The 14,622-nt window shown below is 46.3% G+C and overlaps 1 protein-coding gene across 4 annotated transcripts in view; it reads left to right on the top strand.

Annotated features, from left to right (window-relative positions):
* Positions 1–12,281, top strand: part of DNMT3B (DNA methyltransferase 3 beta) — a 371,865-nt gene extending 359,584 nt beyond the window's left edge. For 2 of the 4 annotated variants that reach the window (XM_086948367.1, XM_086948364.1), the window contains one exon: positions 9,539–12,281. In XM_086948367.1, coding sequence (XP_086804493.1) covers positions 9,539–9,680 — 142 coding nt within the window. In that variant the 3' untranslated portion in view covers positions 9,681–12,281. The remainder of the gene's footprint in view (positions 1–9,538) is intronic. The other 2 variants (XM_086948366.1, XM_086948365.1) reach the window with 1 other exon arrangement.
* The last annotated feature ends 2,341 nt before the right edge of the window (positions 12,282–14,622 follow it).

The raw sequence follows: 14,622 nt of genomic DNA, 5'->3' as shown, positions 1-14,622 counted from the left end.
CCCATCATGCACTGGGACAGGAACAGACTAATTTGCATACAGCCAGGTTCTGAAACTGGGATGGTGCAGTGAGCTAAAAAACGGTGTTGGATCTAGCCCTGATCTCTTGACTGGGTGAGAGCTTTCTGCTTAATTCAGAGACTCTGTCCCTCACCACCCCTTGTTGTAAATATTTTTGTCCACCCTAAGCGTGGAAGGGTATTCTCAGATGTGAGACCCTTGCTCATTGCACCATCAGGATTCAAGCAAACCGGGCCGAAGATGGCTGTAATGCCAGAAACCGGTCCCCGGGAGCTTGTTTCCTTCCCAGTGTAAGAATTGGCTTTTGTAGTTTGGTTTGCCCTGTTCCCATCATGCACTGGGACAGGAACAGACTAATTTGCATACAGCCAGGTTCTGAAACTGGGATGGTGCAGTGAGCTAAAAAACGGTGTTGGATCTAGCCCTGATCTCTTGACTGGGTGAGAGCTTTCTGCTTAATTCAGAGACTCTGTCCCTCACCACCCCTTGTTGTAAATATTTTTGTCCACCCTAAGCGTGGAAGGGTATTCTCAGATGTGAGACCCTTGCTCATTGCACCATCAGGATTCAAGCAAACCGGGCCGAAGATGGCTGTAATGCCAGAAACCGGTCCCCGGGAGCTTGTTTCCTTCCCAGTGTAAGAATTGGCTTTTGTAGTTTGGTTTGCCCTGTTCCCATCATGCACTGGGACAGGAACAGACTAATTTGCATACAGCCAGGTTCTGAAACTGGGATGGTGCAGTGAGCTAAAAAACGGTGTTGGATCTAGCCCTGATCTCTTGACTGGGTGAGAGCTTTCTGCTTAATTCAGAGACTCTGTCCCTCACCACCCCTTGTTGTAAATATTTTTGTCCACCCTAAGCGTGGAAGGGTATTCTCAGATGTGAGACCCTTGCTCATTGCACCATCAGGATTCAAGCAAACCGGGCCGAAGATGGCTGTAATGCCAGAAACCGGTCCCCGGGAGCTTGTTTCCTTCCCAGTGTAAGAATTGGCTTTTGTAGTTTGGTTTGCCCTGTTCCCATCATGCACTGGGACAGGAACAGACTAATTTGCATACAGCCAGGTTCTGAAACTGGGATGGTGCAGTGAGCTAAAAAACGGTGTTGGATCTAGCCCTGATCTCTTGACTGGGTGAGAGCTTTCTGCTTAATTCAGAGACTCTGTCCCTCACCACCCCTTGTTGTAAATATTTTTGTCCACCCTAAGCGTGGAAGGGTATTCTCAGATGTGAGACCCTTGCTCATTGCACCATCAGGATTCAAGCAAACCGGGCCGAAGATGACTGTAATGCCAGAAACCGGTCCCCGGGAGCTTGTTTCCTTCCCAGTGTAAGAATTGGCTTTTGTAGTTTGGTTTGCCCTGTTCCCATCATGCACTGGGACAGGAACAGACTAATTTGCATACAGCCAGGTTCTGAAACTGGGATGGTGCAGTGAGCTAAAAAACGGTGTTGGATCTAGCCCTGATCTCTTGACTGGGTGAGAGCTTTCTGCTTAATTCAGAGACTCTGTCCCTCACCACCCCTTGTTGTAAATATTTTTGTCCACCCTAAGCGTGGAAGGGTATTCTCAGATGTGAGACCCTTGCTCATTGCACCATCAGGATTCAAGCAAACCGGGCCAAAGATGGCTGTAATGCCAGAAACCGGTCCCCGGGAGCTTGTTTCCTTCCCAGTGTAAGAATTGGCTTTTGTAGTTTGGTTTGCCCTGTTCCCATCATGCACTGGGACAGGAACAGACTAATTTGCATACAGCCAGGTTCTGAAACTGGGATGGTGCAGTGAGCTAAAAAACGGTGTTGGATCTAGCCCTGATCTCTTGACTGGGTGAGAGCTTTCTGCTTAATTCAGAGACTCTGTCCCTCACCACCCCTTGTTGTAAATATTTTTGTCCACCCTAAGCGTGGAAGGGTATTCTCAGATGTGAGACCCTTGCTCATTGCACCATCAGGATTCAAGCAAACCGGGCCGAAGATGGCTGTAATGCCAGAAACCGGTCCCCGGGAGCTTGTTTCCTTCCCAGTGTAAGAATTGGCTTTTGTAGTTTGGTTTGCCCTGTTCCCATCATGCACTGGGACAGGAACAGACTAATTTGCATACAGCCAGGTTCTGAAACTGGGATGGTGCAGTGAGCTAAAAAACGGTGTTGGATCTAGCCCTGATCTCTTGACTGGGTGAGAGCTTTCTGCTTAATTCAGAGACTCTGTCCCTCACCACCCCTTGTTGTAAATATTTTTGTCCACCCTAAGCGTGGAAGGGTATTCTCAGATGTGAGACCCTTGCTCATTGCACCATCAGGATTCAAGCAAACCGGGCCGAAGATGGCTGTAATGCCAGAAACCGGTCCCCGGGAGCTTGTTTCCTTCCCAGTGTAAGAATTGGCTTTTGTAGTTTGGTTTGCCCTGTTCCCATCATGCACTGGGACAGGAACAGACTAATTTGCATACAGCCAGGTTCTGAAACTGGGATGGTGCAGTGAGCTAAAAAACGGTGTTGGATCTAGCCCTGATCTCTTGACTGGGTGAGAGCTTTCTGCTTAATTCAGAGACTCTGTCCCTCACCACCCCTTGTTGTAAATATTTTTGTCCACCCTAAGCGTGGAAGGGTATTCTCAGATGTGAGACCCTTGCTCATTGCACCATCAGGATTCAAGCAAACCGGGCCGAAGATGGCTGTAATGCCAGAAACCGGTCCCCGGGAGCTTGTTTCCTTCCCAGTGTAAGAATTGGCTTTTGTAGTTTGGTTTGCCCTGTTCCCATCATGCACTGGGACAGGAACAGACTAATTTGCATACAGCCAGGTTCTGAAACTGGGATGGTGCAGTGAGCTAAAAAACGGTGTTGGATCTAGCCCTGATCTCTTGACTGGGTGAGAGCTTTCTGCTTAATTCAGAGACTCTGTCCCTCACCACCCCTTGTTGTAAATCTAATTGAAAGAGCGGCAGCCAATCATGACGTCGATCTCCATGCAGACCCAGTAGACGTCGATTTTCTTTTTGACACCTTTTCAGTAGCTGAAAAAACTGTTAAACCATTGCCGATGCTAAAAGGGGTGTTAAAACATGCGCCAGAGGTCTTCAAGGAGCCCACCCGAGCAAGAGTCATTAACCCTCGTATCGACAAGAAGTACAAGGCAGCGCCCACTGATCCAACATACATCAAAGGACAGTTGCCTCTGGATTCCTTGGTTGTCTCCAATGCACGCAAAAGAGCCAACTCACAGACTACGGGTGATGCTCCTCCCCCAGACAAGAAATCAAAAGTATTTGAGGCGTCGGGGAAACGTATTGCTGCGCAGGCAGCCAACATATGGCGCATATCCAACACACAGGCGCTCCTTGCGCGTTACGACAGGGCACACTACGACACTCTAGAGACCCTTCTACAGCACTTGCCAGATCAATATAAGGAGGCAGCAGAAATGTTGATACAGGAGGGGAAGCTTATCACCAATGCTTCAATTAAGTGCGCTCTGGATGTGGCTGACACCGCCTCAAGAGCAATAAACACTAGCGTTCTACTGCGTAGACATGCATGGCTCGGAATATTCGGTTTCAAACCAGACATTCAAACTACCATCCTAAACCAAACTGTCAATCCAGACCACCTGTTTGGCCCAGAAGTGGATACCACCCTCGAAAAAATGAAAAAGGACACCGACCTTGCTAAGTCTATGGGTGCCCTGCAGTCCCAGCAGTTTCGGGGTGGGTCCTTTCGTCGCTCCAGTAATAGAGGCACCTCAAGGGGTCAAGCGTCACAGTCCACGCAATTCTATAAGAATAACACCCAATCCTCATATACCAACAAGGGTCGGGGTGGATACCGTGGCAACAACGTCAAAGGCAGAGGACGTGGTAATAACAGCTCCAGGTCCTCCACCGCCAGCAAACAGTGACGCCTTGTCACTGCCCCCCGACCACGCAACACCGGTCGGGGGGAGACTCCAGCAGTTCCTGCCCGTGTGGAAGTCCATCACCACGGACAGGTGGGTCAGATCTCTTATCCAATATGGTTATTGTCTGGAGCTCACGTCCACTTCACCCAACATACCCCCAAAAAGCCGTCCTATGTCCGGCGAGCACTTGCACTTGTTGCAGCAGGAAGTCAACGTCATGCTGCAAAAAGGAGCAATAGAGCTCGTGCCCCTGCAGGAAAGGGGTACAGGAGTTTACTCCCTGTACTTTCTGATTCCAAAGAAGGACGGATCCCTCAGGCCCATCCTAGACCTCAGACCTCTCAACTTTTACATTCTGTCAGAACATTTCCATATGCTCACGCTGCAGCAGGTTCTCCCACTGCTTCGGCAAGGGGACTTCCTGGCGACTCTGGACCTCAAGGATGCGTACTTTCACATTCCACTGCATCCTTCACACAGAAAGTACCTCAGGTTCACCATTCAAAACCAGCACTACCAGTTCAAGGTTCTGCCTTTTGGGGTCACCACAGCGCCCAGGGTTTTCACAAAGTGCCTAGCAACGGTGGCGGCGCATCTGAGACGTCAGAACATCCACGTCTACCCCTATCTGGACGACTGGCTCATTCAAGAGAAGTTGGCCCAGCAGTGCGCCGACCACGTGTCCCACACCATTCACCTTCTGCACGATCTGGAGTTCTCACTGAATTACCCAAAATCCCATCTCCAGCCCGCCCACACACGGCAGTATCTGGGTGCGACTATAAACACTCTGGCTGCCACTGCGCAGCCGAATTCAGTAAGAGTCAACAGCATTTAGTCGCTGATCCAAAGGTTCAGACCTCAACACTCGCTTCCAGCAAGAGTGTTCATGCAGTTGATAGGCATGATGGCCTCCTGCATCTCCATAGTCCCACACGCGAGACTACATATGCGTCCGCTTCAGGAGTGCTTAGCACGTCAGTGGACTCAGGCTCACGGGCAGTTGAAAGACCTAGTGTTGGTGACGGTCGGGCATACAACTCTCTGCATTGGTGGAATCCACAAAACCTTTGCAAGGGCCGACCGTTTCAAGAGCCTGTGCCGCAGATCATCCTGACAACGGACGCTTCTCTCCAGGGATGGGGAGCGCATGTACTCCAATACACAGTGCAGGGACTATGGACACTACAGCAAAAGAAGATGCACATCAATGTACTAGAACTGATGGCGATCTTCATGGCCTTAAAGGCATTCAAAGTACATCTGTGCAACAAGGTCGTGTTGATCCGGACGGACAACATGACGGCCATGTACTACATTCAGAAACAGGGGGGGGCACACACTCTCCGCAGCTGTCTCATCTGGCTCAGAACATGTGGAAGTGGGCCATTCAGAGGAACATTTTCCTCATGGCAGAACATCTCCCAGGCAAGGACAATCAGATGGCGGACCTGCTCAGCAGGCACAGCCACCAAATGCACGAGTGGGAGATACATCCATCAGTACTCCAACCGTACTTCCAAAGGTGGGGTCATCCAGAGATAGACCTGTTCGCCACAAGGGAGAACGCAAAATGCCAAAGCTTCGCCGCCAGGTTCCCACACCCGCAATCGCAGGGCAATGCGATATGGATGAACTGGTCAGGCAGATTTGCGTACGCTTTTCCCCCAGCACCTCTGATACCGCTGGTGGCGCGCAAGCTCAGGCAGCACTCGATGACTCTCATCCTAGTTGCTCCAACGTGGGCTCGCCAACCATGGTACACCACGTTTCTGGAACTTTCCGTGGTACCGCATCAAAGGCTTCATCTCACACCCCGCCTTCTGACGCAGAGCCATGGCGACATTCAGCACCCAGATCCGCAACAGCTCAACCTGGCGATCTGGCTCCTGAGGTCCTAGAGTTTGGCTACCTTAACCTTCCTCCCAATTGCATGGACATCATTCGGGAGGCAAGAAAGCCCACTACTAGAGCATGTTATGCGGCTAAATGGAAGCGGTTTGTCATCTATTGCGCAAACCACAACATCAATCCACTAGATGCTTCCATTCAGAACATCATTTGTTACCTGTTCCATCTATACCAGTGTAATCTGGCATATACTTCCATCCGCATTCACCTGTCTGCGATGGCCGCATACCTCCAGAATAGACAGCACCTTTCACTTTTCAAGGTGCCTGCTATCAAGGCATTTCTGGAAGGACTCAAAAGGGTCATTCCACCATGGACTCCACCAGCTCCAGAATGGAACCTCAATGTGGTTCTTACAAGACTGATGGGTCCTCCCTTTGAGCCACTACATTCTTGCGAACTTCAGTTCTTGACTTGGAAAGTGGCTTTCCTAGTAGCAATTACATCGCTACGGAGGGTTAGTGAGCTGCAGGCCCTCACAATCCAAGAGCCTTTTTTCCAAGTTCATTCAAACAGGGTAGTGCTCCGCACTAACCCTAAATTTCTACCCAAGGTTGTGTCTCAGTTCCACATCAACCAAACCATTGAGTTGCCGGTGTTCTTTCAAAATCCAGAGTCACTGGCGGAGCGGATGCTCCACACCCTTGACGTTAAAAGGGCCCTAATGTATTACATTGATAGGACCAAGGATTTTAGAAAGACTAAGCAGCTTTTTGTTGCCTTTGCGCCACATCACAAAGGTAACCCTATTTCCAAGGCTGGTATTGCTAGGTGGATTGTGAAATGTATTCAGATCTGCTATGCAAAGGCAAAACGCACTCTTACAATTCCACCAAGAGCCCACTCCACCAGAAAGCTGGGGGCCTCCATGGCTTTCCTTGGAAACATTCCCTTAGAGGACATATGTAGAGCAGCCACATGGTCTACCACACATACATTTACTAAGCATTACTGTGTAGACGTGCACTCCAAACAGCAGGCAGCTGTAGGGCAGGCTGTTCTCAAGACACTTTTCCAAACTGCTGCAGCTGGCACGGGCGGCCGCCGCTAACGGAGGGACTGCTATGTATTCTATGCACAGATATGAATTCAGCAGCCCACATGCCTCGAACTGCAAATGCTACTTACCAGTATGCATCTGTTCTTGGCATGTAGGGCTGCTGACATTCATATCGCCCGACCTCCTCCCCGGGGCCTGTAGCAGCTGCAGTGTTCACATATCATTTCATGGCATGGTCATCATTCACTGAGTTTCACTCCATCTTGGCCACAATGGCTAAAAACAATCTGGGGATGGAGTCGATGCCCATGCGCACTGTAGTCCAGGGGAGGAGCCACCTATCTCGTGATACTTTGAAGACTCTTCAAGGACAACAATGTGCAATCATCCGGACCCAACACTAGGCGGCGATCTATGCACAGATATGAATGTCAGCAGCCCTACATGCCAAGAACAGATGCATACTGGTAAGTAGCATTTGCATTGAGCTGTCTTTAAAATTAGAGTAAGAAGGACCAAATTGCCAGAAGTGGACCAAGCAGAATTAGAGAACTCACCCACCTTTTGAGGCATGCTTTGCTTCACACTTTATGAATGCTGCTTGAACTTAGATCTGGTTCACAGTGGTATCTCTATGTTAGCATGACATGCTATCTACCTGTCTCGCGCAAGAGGTTTAGACACAGTACTAGTCTGACGTGTTATGTTCTTACATGACAAGTAGCATGCTAAATAATGCAAAAAGTCACTAATGTTTGGGCTGTTGTGGGGTTCTCATTGATGTTGTAGGGTGCTCACATTTCTGGCATGTCCATCATCGATGGCCAACATTTCAAGCTTTCACAGCATAGGAATGTACAGAGTATATCTAAACGCAAGTATATTCTTATAGGTAAGGAACCTCTTTCGAAAGTAAGAAGTGAGAGATATAAGCGAATCAAAATGTAGGTGGATCTTTGTTATCACTGATTATAGCTCAGCATGTTTTATTTTTCACTCAGGATATCATTATCAGTGGGTCTTTGTCTTCTTTTAACATTGCAGGATGCCGGCCAACTGATTCATCTTTTTTCTTGAAAGAAGAGTTTTTGTGTTATTTGTCTTCCACATTTGTATACCTTGACGGTTATGATGAATGTCAGAAAAGGCCATGTAGGAAACTAAAAGACTAGAGTGTAGCTCACCCAAGGGGAAAGGGACCTTCTAGATATAACAATAGAAGAAAGGCCATGGGTCAGGTCCCATACTGTAAAACGTGTGACAAATGTTTGTAGATATTGTAATTGCTAAACTTTAAAGAGAGAGATATTTGTTACTGATATGTAATCGGAGTAGATATTTAAGTAGTGGTATTCTGCATGGATTTTGTAAATTTATTAACACATGAATGTTCCTTGGATTTACCAATACAAAGATTATTGATAAACTGAGCATTTTATTTTAATGTGATAGTTTGTATTATCTGATCAATAATTCCACAGCATCCTTAACCTAAATTAATAGTTCTGCAGCTTGAACTTGTATAATGTCAGGTGACCAACCAACTCTTGAATCGAGGATGTCAATCAGTCATAAAGTATAACTCACAAGTCCTTAACTGCAAGGCCCAAAATCCATAATCTAAGGTGGCAGCAATATGCTTGTTACAGATACTGCAAAGAGTAGAATTAACAATAAGAGCTTAGAGAAAAACAAGTTGGACATTTCAGGCTCAGTACTGGCAGGATATCCACAATATATAATGTTTTAACCTGAAAAACTACTGACACGGGTAAGTAGCTGTTTTCTTTTTGTAATCTCTCTCTTCGTAAGCATGCAGAGTTTCAAGTCATCTGGCTTCCAATATAGATATGTTTGCCTTAAATTGGAACATCAGGTTCAGTCAGTTTATCGCTCTCATTGAGACATGTTTTTCTTTGGAATTTCAATAGGGTATTTATTTACACCCCCCTCTTCGTTTTACTCCAAATATAGTGGTGACGTTTAGACATAGGTCTCTAGTGTTTTTCCACCTGTTTGGGATGGGTAGATATTTCCCAGTCGGTGGGATAGTGTTTCTCCCTTATCCATATTTTCTGAACTTAGCCTCCCAATTCCGTATTACATCCTTTGTACATCTGGTCCCTTATCCCTTCAAATGTTTTTTTTATAGGACAGCCTTTTAGAGGATTTAATAGCGCCTCTGCCGCAGATACTATCTATACATTGTTTGTTGCTAAGTTTATTCAAATCCTTCTCATTTGCATATCTCGCTAACATTAGTTTTTATCAGTGGGCTGTCCTCTCGTTGACAGAAAACTCAAACTTTAAAATCATAACAGGAGTTTTGACAAAGTGGGCTGGATTCACCAGTACATTAAGCCCTTGGTCTACCTCCTGCAGAAATAAACTCCTACCCCCTTTTACCTCTTTGTTTTTGTCACATTCTATAGAATGAGAGAAGGCCCATAGATGTGTGGAGCAGAAGTGTGCAGATGGGGTCACAGCCTGTGGCCACGAGTTAGAATCATGTTCTCCCCTAGCCTTTTTCTCTTTTTTTGTACCGCAAAGAATTTTCGGGTAGGCTGTCCTTCATCCAGGACTTCATAGAGTTAAGAACTTTCTTTACCAATGTGAGTAACTTTTAACATTGCTAGTCTGATTCTGGGTTAATGCGACAACTGCTCGAATCTGCTCCAAATGTTTACTTGTGTTCTCTCTGTTTCCTGTAGGATCCTTGGATTCCCAAGCCATTATACAGATGTATCAAACATGGGACGTACTGGTCGCCAGAAGCTCCTGGGTAAATCGTGGAGTGTCCCTGTGATCCGACACCTATTTGCACCATTGAAGGATTACTTTGCCTGTGAATAACACTCAGGAACTCCTCTCAAACATGCTTCCTTGAGCCCCCTAAATTGGAGAAGAGCGTAACGTACAGCAGGAGGCTTTGGTAAAGTGAACCTTCGCTTGTCCGACCTTGTCCAGTGGTCGATTGGTTGGTATAGGAGCACTGCTCTGTAGGGAGAAAATGCAGAAACATCTCTAACCAAAGACCCAGGCAGCGCACCTAGCTCATGAGGAACACAAACCTGAGCAACATGAGCCATGTTCATCTTTCAATGCAATGACCTCTGCACAATGAATGTTTCTTACCACACTGCTGAGATCAGCAACCCAGAGCAGTGGAGGCGCCTGGGTTGACTGTTCATCAGGCCAGCAGAATGCAAAACACTTCTGTTCACTCATGACGGCTTCTGGACAATTGTTGATGAGCGATTTTTTCTTGTTAAGGACTGCCATCCTTGGTTCTCATCTCTAAGCCAACTTCAAGAGTTTTTCCAGCTGTGTCACATGGCAACGGTTCAGGCAGGCATTAGTTTTGAGATTGCCAAAGTGTGACCGATACACTAGTTTTTAGCAAACGCTGCCACTGCATCAGTGTTAACCTGTTAGGGTTTGTTGTAATGTCTGAAATCTTTGGGTATGATTTAGCTCAGATAGGCTGTTTGTAAAGGAGAGCAGAGCCTCAGTGACCCAGCAGCCAGTTTATTATATAATAATGTCACTGGGTGCTTTACCATTTGTTTTAGTGTTTGCTGGTTAAGAGAACAGCAAAATGTCTGTGCTCTTCTGCACATCCTCTCAATCATCACCCTCAATGTTTTGCATACTGCTGTCTCACACCATATCATTTGTTGTCTTTGATCTGAGTAACTATGATGCTTTATACCTGGTGCATGGCATGCCTCTGAATTGCATGGTGCCTTCTCACGTGATATCAGGACATGTTCTTTTCTTACTAATGTGTACTGTTTTGTCACTCTTATCTGGGTTCCTCGATTACCATCTCTCTGATCGGTGGTGCTTTCTCGGTCTGTCCCTGAGGGAATATATGATTTCTACTCTTTCATTCTGTCAAAGGGTGCCCTCTCTTTCAGATATTCTTCCTGCACCTTCACATTATCCCAAAGCACACACTTTCACTGATGTGTGTTCTGCTCTCTTACTCTATCCCTGGGCCACAACCTGGCTCCGGTTCTGTGTACTCTTTTTCTCAGTCTCTAACCTGTGTACTACTCCCTCATGTATTCCTTTTGAGCACCCAAGTCTGCGATCAGTTCTGTTCCTGCTATCCCAAAGGCACCTCCCGTCTCCACTCTTTGTGTCTCTCCTTCATACTATCCCCAGGTCACATTTCCCCTAATGGATGAGCTCCTCCCTCACATCAAGTCTCTAATCTGTTTATTCCTGCCCGTGCACTATCCCAGGGATGCACCCAATCTCTGAACTGTGTCCTGCTCCCTCAGTTTACTTTGTCTCTGATCTTTGCACTCTTCCCTCACTGTGTTCTAGGCGCTCATCCTATCTCTGATCATGGTTCGCCTCCCTCAGAGGCTCATATGCTCCTCCTTCACTCTACACCTGGGGCTTATCCTTTTTTTAAAATCTATATGCAAATCCAGCACTCTATCACAGGGCATTTCTTGGGTCCTGGGTCCTATCCGTGCTGTTCCATCGAGCTCAGGAGTGTGTCTTGTTTCTGATCCGTGTCCTCTTTCTATCCCATGGGGCATGTACTGTCTCTTATGTACATATGATCTGTGCTGAATCACATACTATTGTCTTTTTGATTTTGAAAATGAATGATATTATTTAAATATTGACATTTCCTCTTCCTTAAATGTAATTTGTAACTTTAACAAACCAGGACTTGGTGATGACTGAATGAATGTGACAGTGTGTGTTTTACTTGAAAGTAGACTACAGTATCACTGGTCCCATCCTTCCATTTTGTGACATTTCAGTTCTATTCCTGTACTGTATAACTCACCGCCTCTTACAACCAGTTTTACCTCTCTTTATACTCGTTTGTTTGCGCTGAAGGTAAGGAGCTCCTTCCCATTTGCCATGGTGCCATTTATGGCAGCATCTCTTAATGTACAAAACAGGTCAGTTCTTGTGAGGAGGATGGAGGGTGGGTTTAGTTGTCAGTGATTTTGGGCACTGGGAGTGAGACGATGAATGTGTCACATTCCCAATTAATATTTTAAAGTATTTTGGCTGATCTTTTACAGTGCATATGCATTCAGTCAAATTTTATTTGATTTTATTTAAAAGAAATTTGTCAAAAAACGTGTGTTAGTTTTCTTAGTTTCAACTCTTGTATTCTTTACTGGTGCTACTTTTTTAAGATACCTATATTAATCCCAGCCAGTGGCTGGCTTTTTATACAGGCTCTTTTTTAATATTGTTAGAATTTTATTAAGCTTTTTATTCCACATGAATGCTAAATAAGGTAATGTAAACTGTGCTGCCTTTTTAAATAATGTTAGATCTTTTTAAATGTAGGTGTGTGGATGGTGAACAATGAAAGCTGTTTCTTGTGAATGTTGTTAATGTGAAAAGCAGTCAAGATGCATTGTTTTTCCAAATGTTTGTAATAGGTTCATTAAAATACATATTTCTCTGAAACGTTTTCACATTTTTTTCCACAATATCTGTCTTTATTGTGATCATGCATAATGTAACTGTTTATCTGTTACAATCATCAACCACAACAGCAAGCTGCATGAGGGGAAATTAATAAACAGGACATGCGGGGAGCTAGAGATTAATAACTGGTCTGCCTATAAGGATGGGTATACAACAGTATAAGGCAGCCATTTGGGAAATGAGGTGTAAGTACATACCAGCATTACTGTGAATCTAGAGGTGTGGCCAAGGCCGCAAAGATGGCATACTCACCTTTGGCAGGTTCCTTGCTTAGTGCTCCTGTAATCCACCTCCGTCATGTGGCATCCACCGTCATCGACCATGGCAAGGGTGGCAGTGGACGGAGAGGGGCCCTAGAGAAGTGCAGTGAATCCGAGTGAGGAGATGATCCTGACAGTGCTACGATTTGCGGGAGAAGCAGCATGGGCCTAACGGTCCTCGTGCCTTCCCGCCGGGCCACTTTGTCAGGTGGGCCCAACTCCCCGTACCTGCTCATGCAACCTCATATGGGGCATTCGACTGGCACATCAGAGGCAGACAGACGCCTGATGCTGAAAATAAGGAGGGTATTGGATTGGATAACTGCTAGGCACAGCCCTCTAGTGTGCTTGATTGATATGGAAATGCCTCACTTTCTCCAGCTTCGTTGTCACTTCCTGACCTCCTGTCTTGAGTCCGGTGCCTCTCTTCTCCAATAGCAGTACAAAAGGGGGTGGTGATGGACGGAGCATCTGAACCAATCAAACACTCGCACCCAGTCAAGAGATCTGGGTTTGATCCATCACCGTTCTTTAGCCCACTCTGCCACCCCAGTTCAGACATGGCCATATGCAAATCAGTCTGACCCTGTGCCTCATGGGAACAGTCCAGCCCGAACTGCCAAGCCATGCCTTCCCTGGACCGGTAACAAGCTTCCGAGAACCGGTTTCTGGCATTTCAGCCATCTTCAGCCCGGCTTGCTTGAATCCAGTGGCAAAGTGAGCAAGGGACTCACGTCTGAGCATACCCTGCCAACTTATGGCGAACAAAGCGTACAAAAGGGGGTGGTGATGGACGGACAATCTGAAACAATCAAACACTCTCTTCTCCAATAGGTCGCTGTGCATCCAAAAACCAAACAGTGCCCACTTAGCTGAGAGGGGTAAGGGACCCCCACTGTCTCTCTTGCTGCTGAAAGGACCATGATAAAGGACAGAAGATATCACACTGACACACATGGCCTAGCAGCATAAAGCTGGGAGACTAAAGACGCCACTGAAGGAAACAGGACGCTGGGATACTTACCGCCTTGCTCTACCTGTTGCTCTCCATTGTAAATAAAATGCTGCCTTGAGCAACTGGGCCTTCTCTGCTGGCACCTCTTACCCGTCACTCACTATACCATGACAGGCTGAACCCTCTGCAAGGCGGGCTGCTCGTGCTGTAGTCACTGGCTGCTCTCTTTCTTGGAGCAGCCAGAGATGTCAGAGAGGCCTGGCAGCAACTATCCACAACCCATATCTTAGGCTGAACACCGCTCTCCTACTGCCTCACCATGTTTGGTAAACTGAAGCACCTCACAACAAACTTTCAATGTAGTTCCTAGATGTCACGGGGATGCTGGAGTCAGTCAAACAGAGCACCCAAAGGTCAGAAAAGTGTCCGGATTAGCAAGCAGTGGACTTCCTTGCTCTGAGCCAGACAAACTCAACGTTATCCTGGAGGCAATAAGAACATCTTGGAATCTCTCCAATGGTGAATTCTCATATTGCAGACAACCTTTCGCAATAGAGGATCCATCCTCCAAAAATGCTTCATCTCAAACATTTCGGAGCTCACCTTAGCAATGTTCCATACTGCTGTGTGCTTTCTTGATTGTTTTTTTGTTCTGGATAATAAATGCTTGTCCCCAATTATGTAGGCTATCATCTCTGTAGATTGAGCCCGTATAATTGTAGTCTGGTATATTGAGTGTGAAATCTTGAGTTACTAGACTATCTAAGAGCCTGATTTAGATCTTGGTGGATACGGATATCCCGTCCGCCGAAATATAAATCCCATTATATCCTTTGGGATTTATATTTCTGCAGATGGGATAGCCATCACCGTTGTGACGGAGTAATCCATCCACTAAGATCAAAATCAAGTCCTAAGACAAATTATTGAGGGCATATAGGTAAGTATAGATTTACTAGTCTTAACTCCACATCTGTGTACCTTGACAATATATATATATATATATATGAAAGAGACACGTTAGTGATATATTCCTTAACTTAGAATATCCCCAGGAGTCAGACTGGATCCAGAAAGCTTTCGTCAGCAGTACTCCTGCGCGTCG

Source organism: Lissotriton vulgaris, unplaced genomic scaffold (assembly GCF_964263255.1).
Source record: "Lissotriton vulgaris unplaced genomic scaffold, aLisVul1.2 SCAFFOLD_956, whole genome shotgun sequence".
Taxonomy (NCBI): Eukaryota; Metazoa; Chordata; class Amphibia; order Caudata; family Salamandridae; genus Lissotriton; species Lissotriton vulgaris.
Note: the sequence above shows the minus strand (reverse complement) of the source record. Positions and strands in the feature narration are given on the sequence as shown.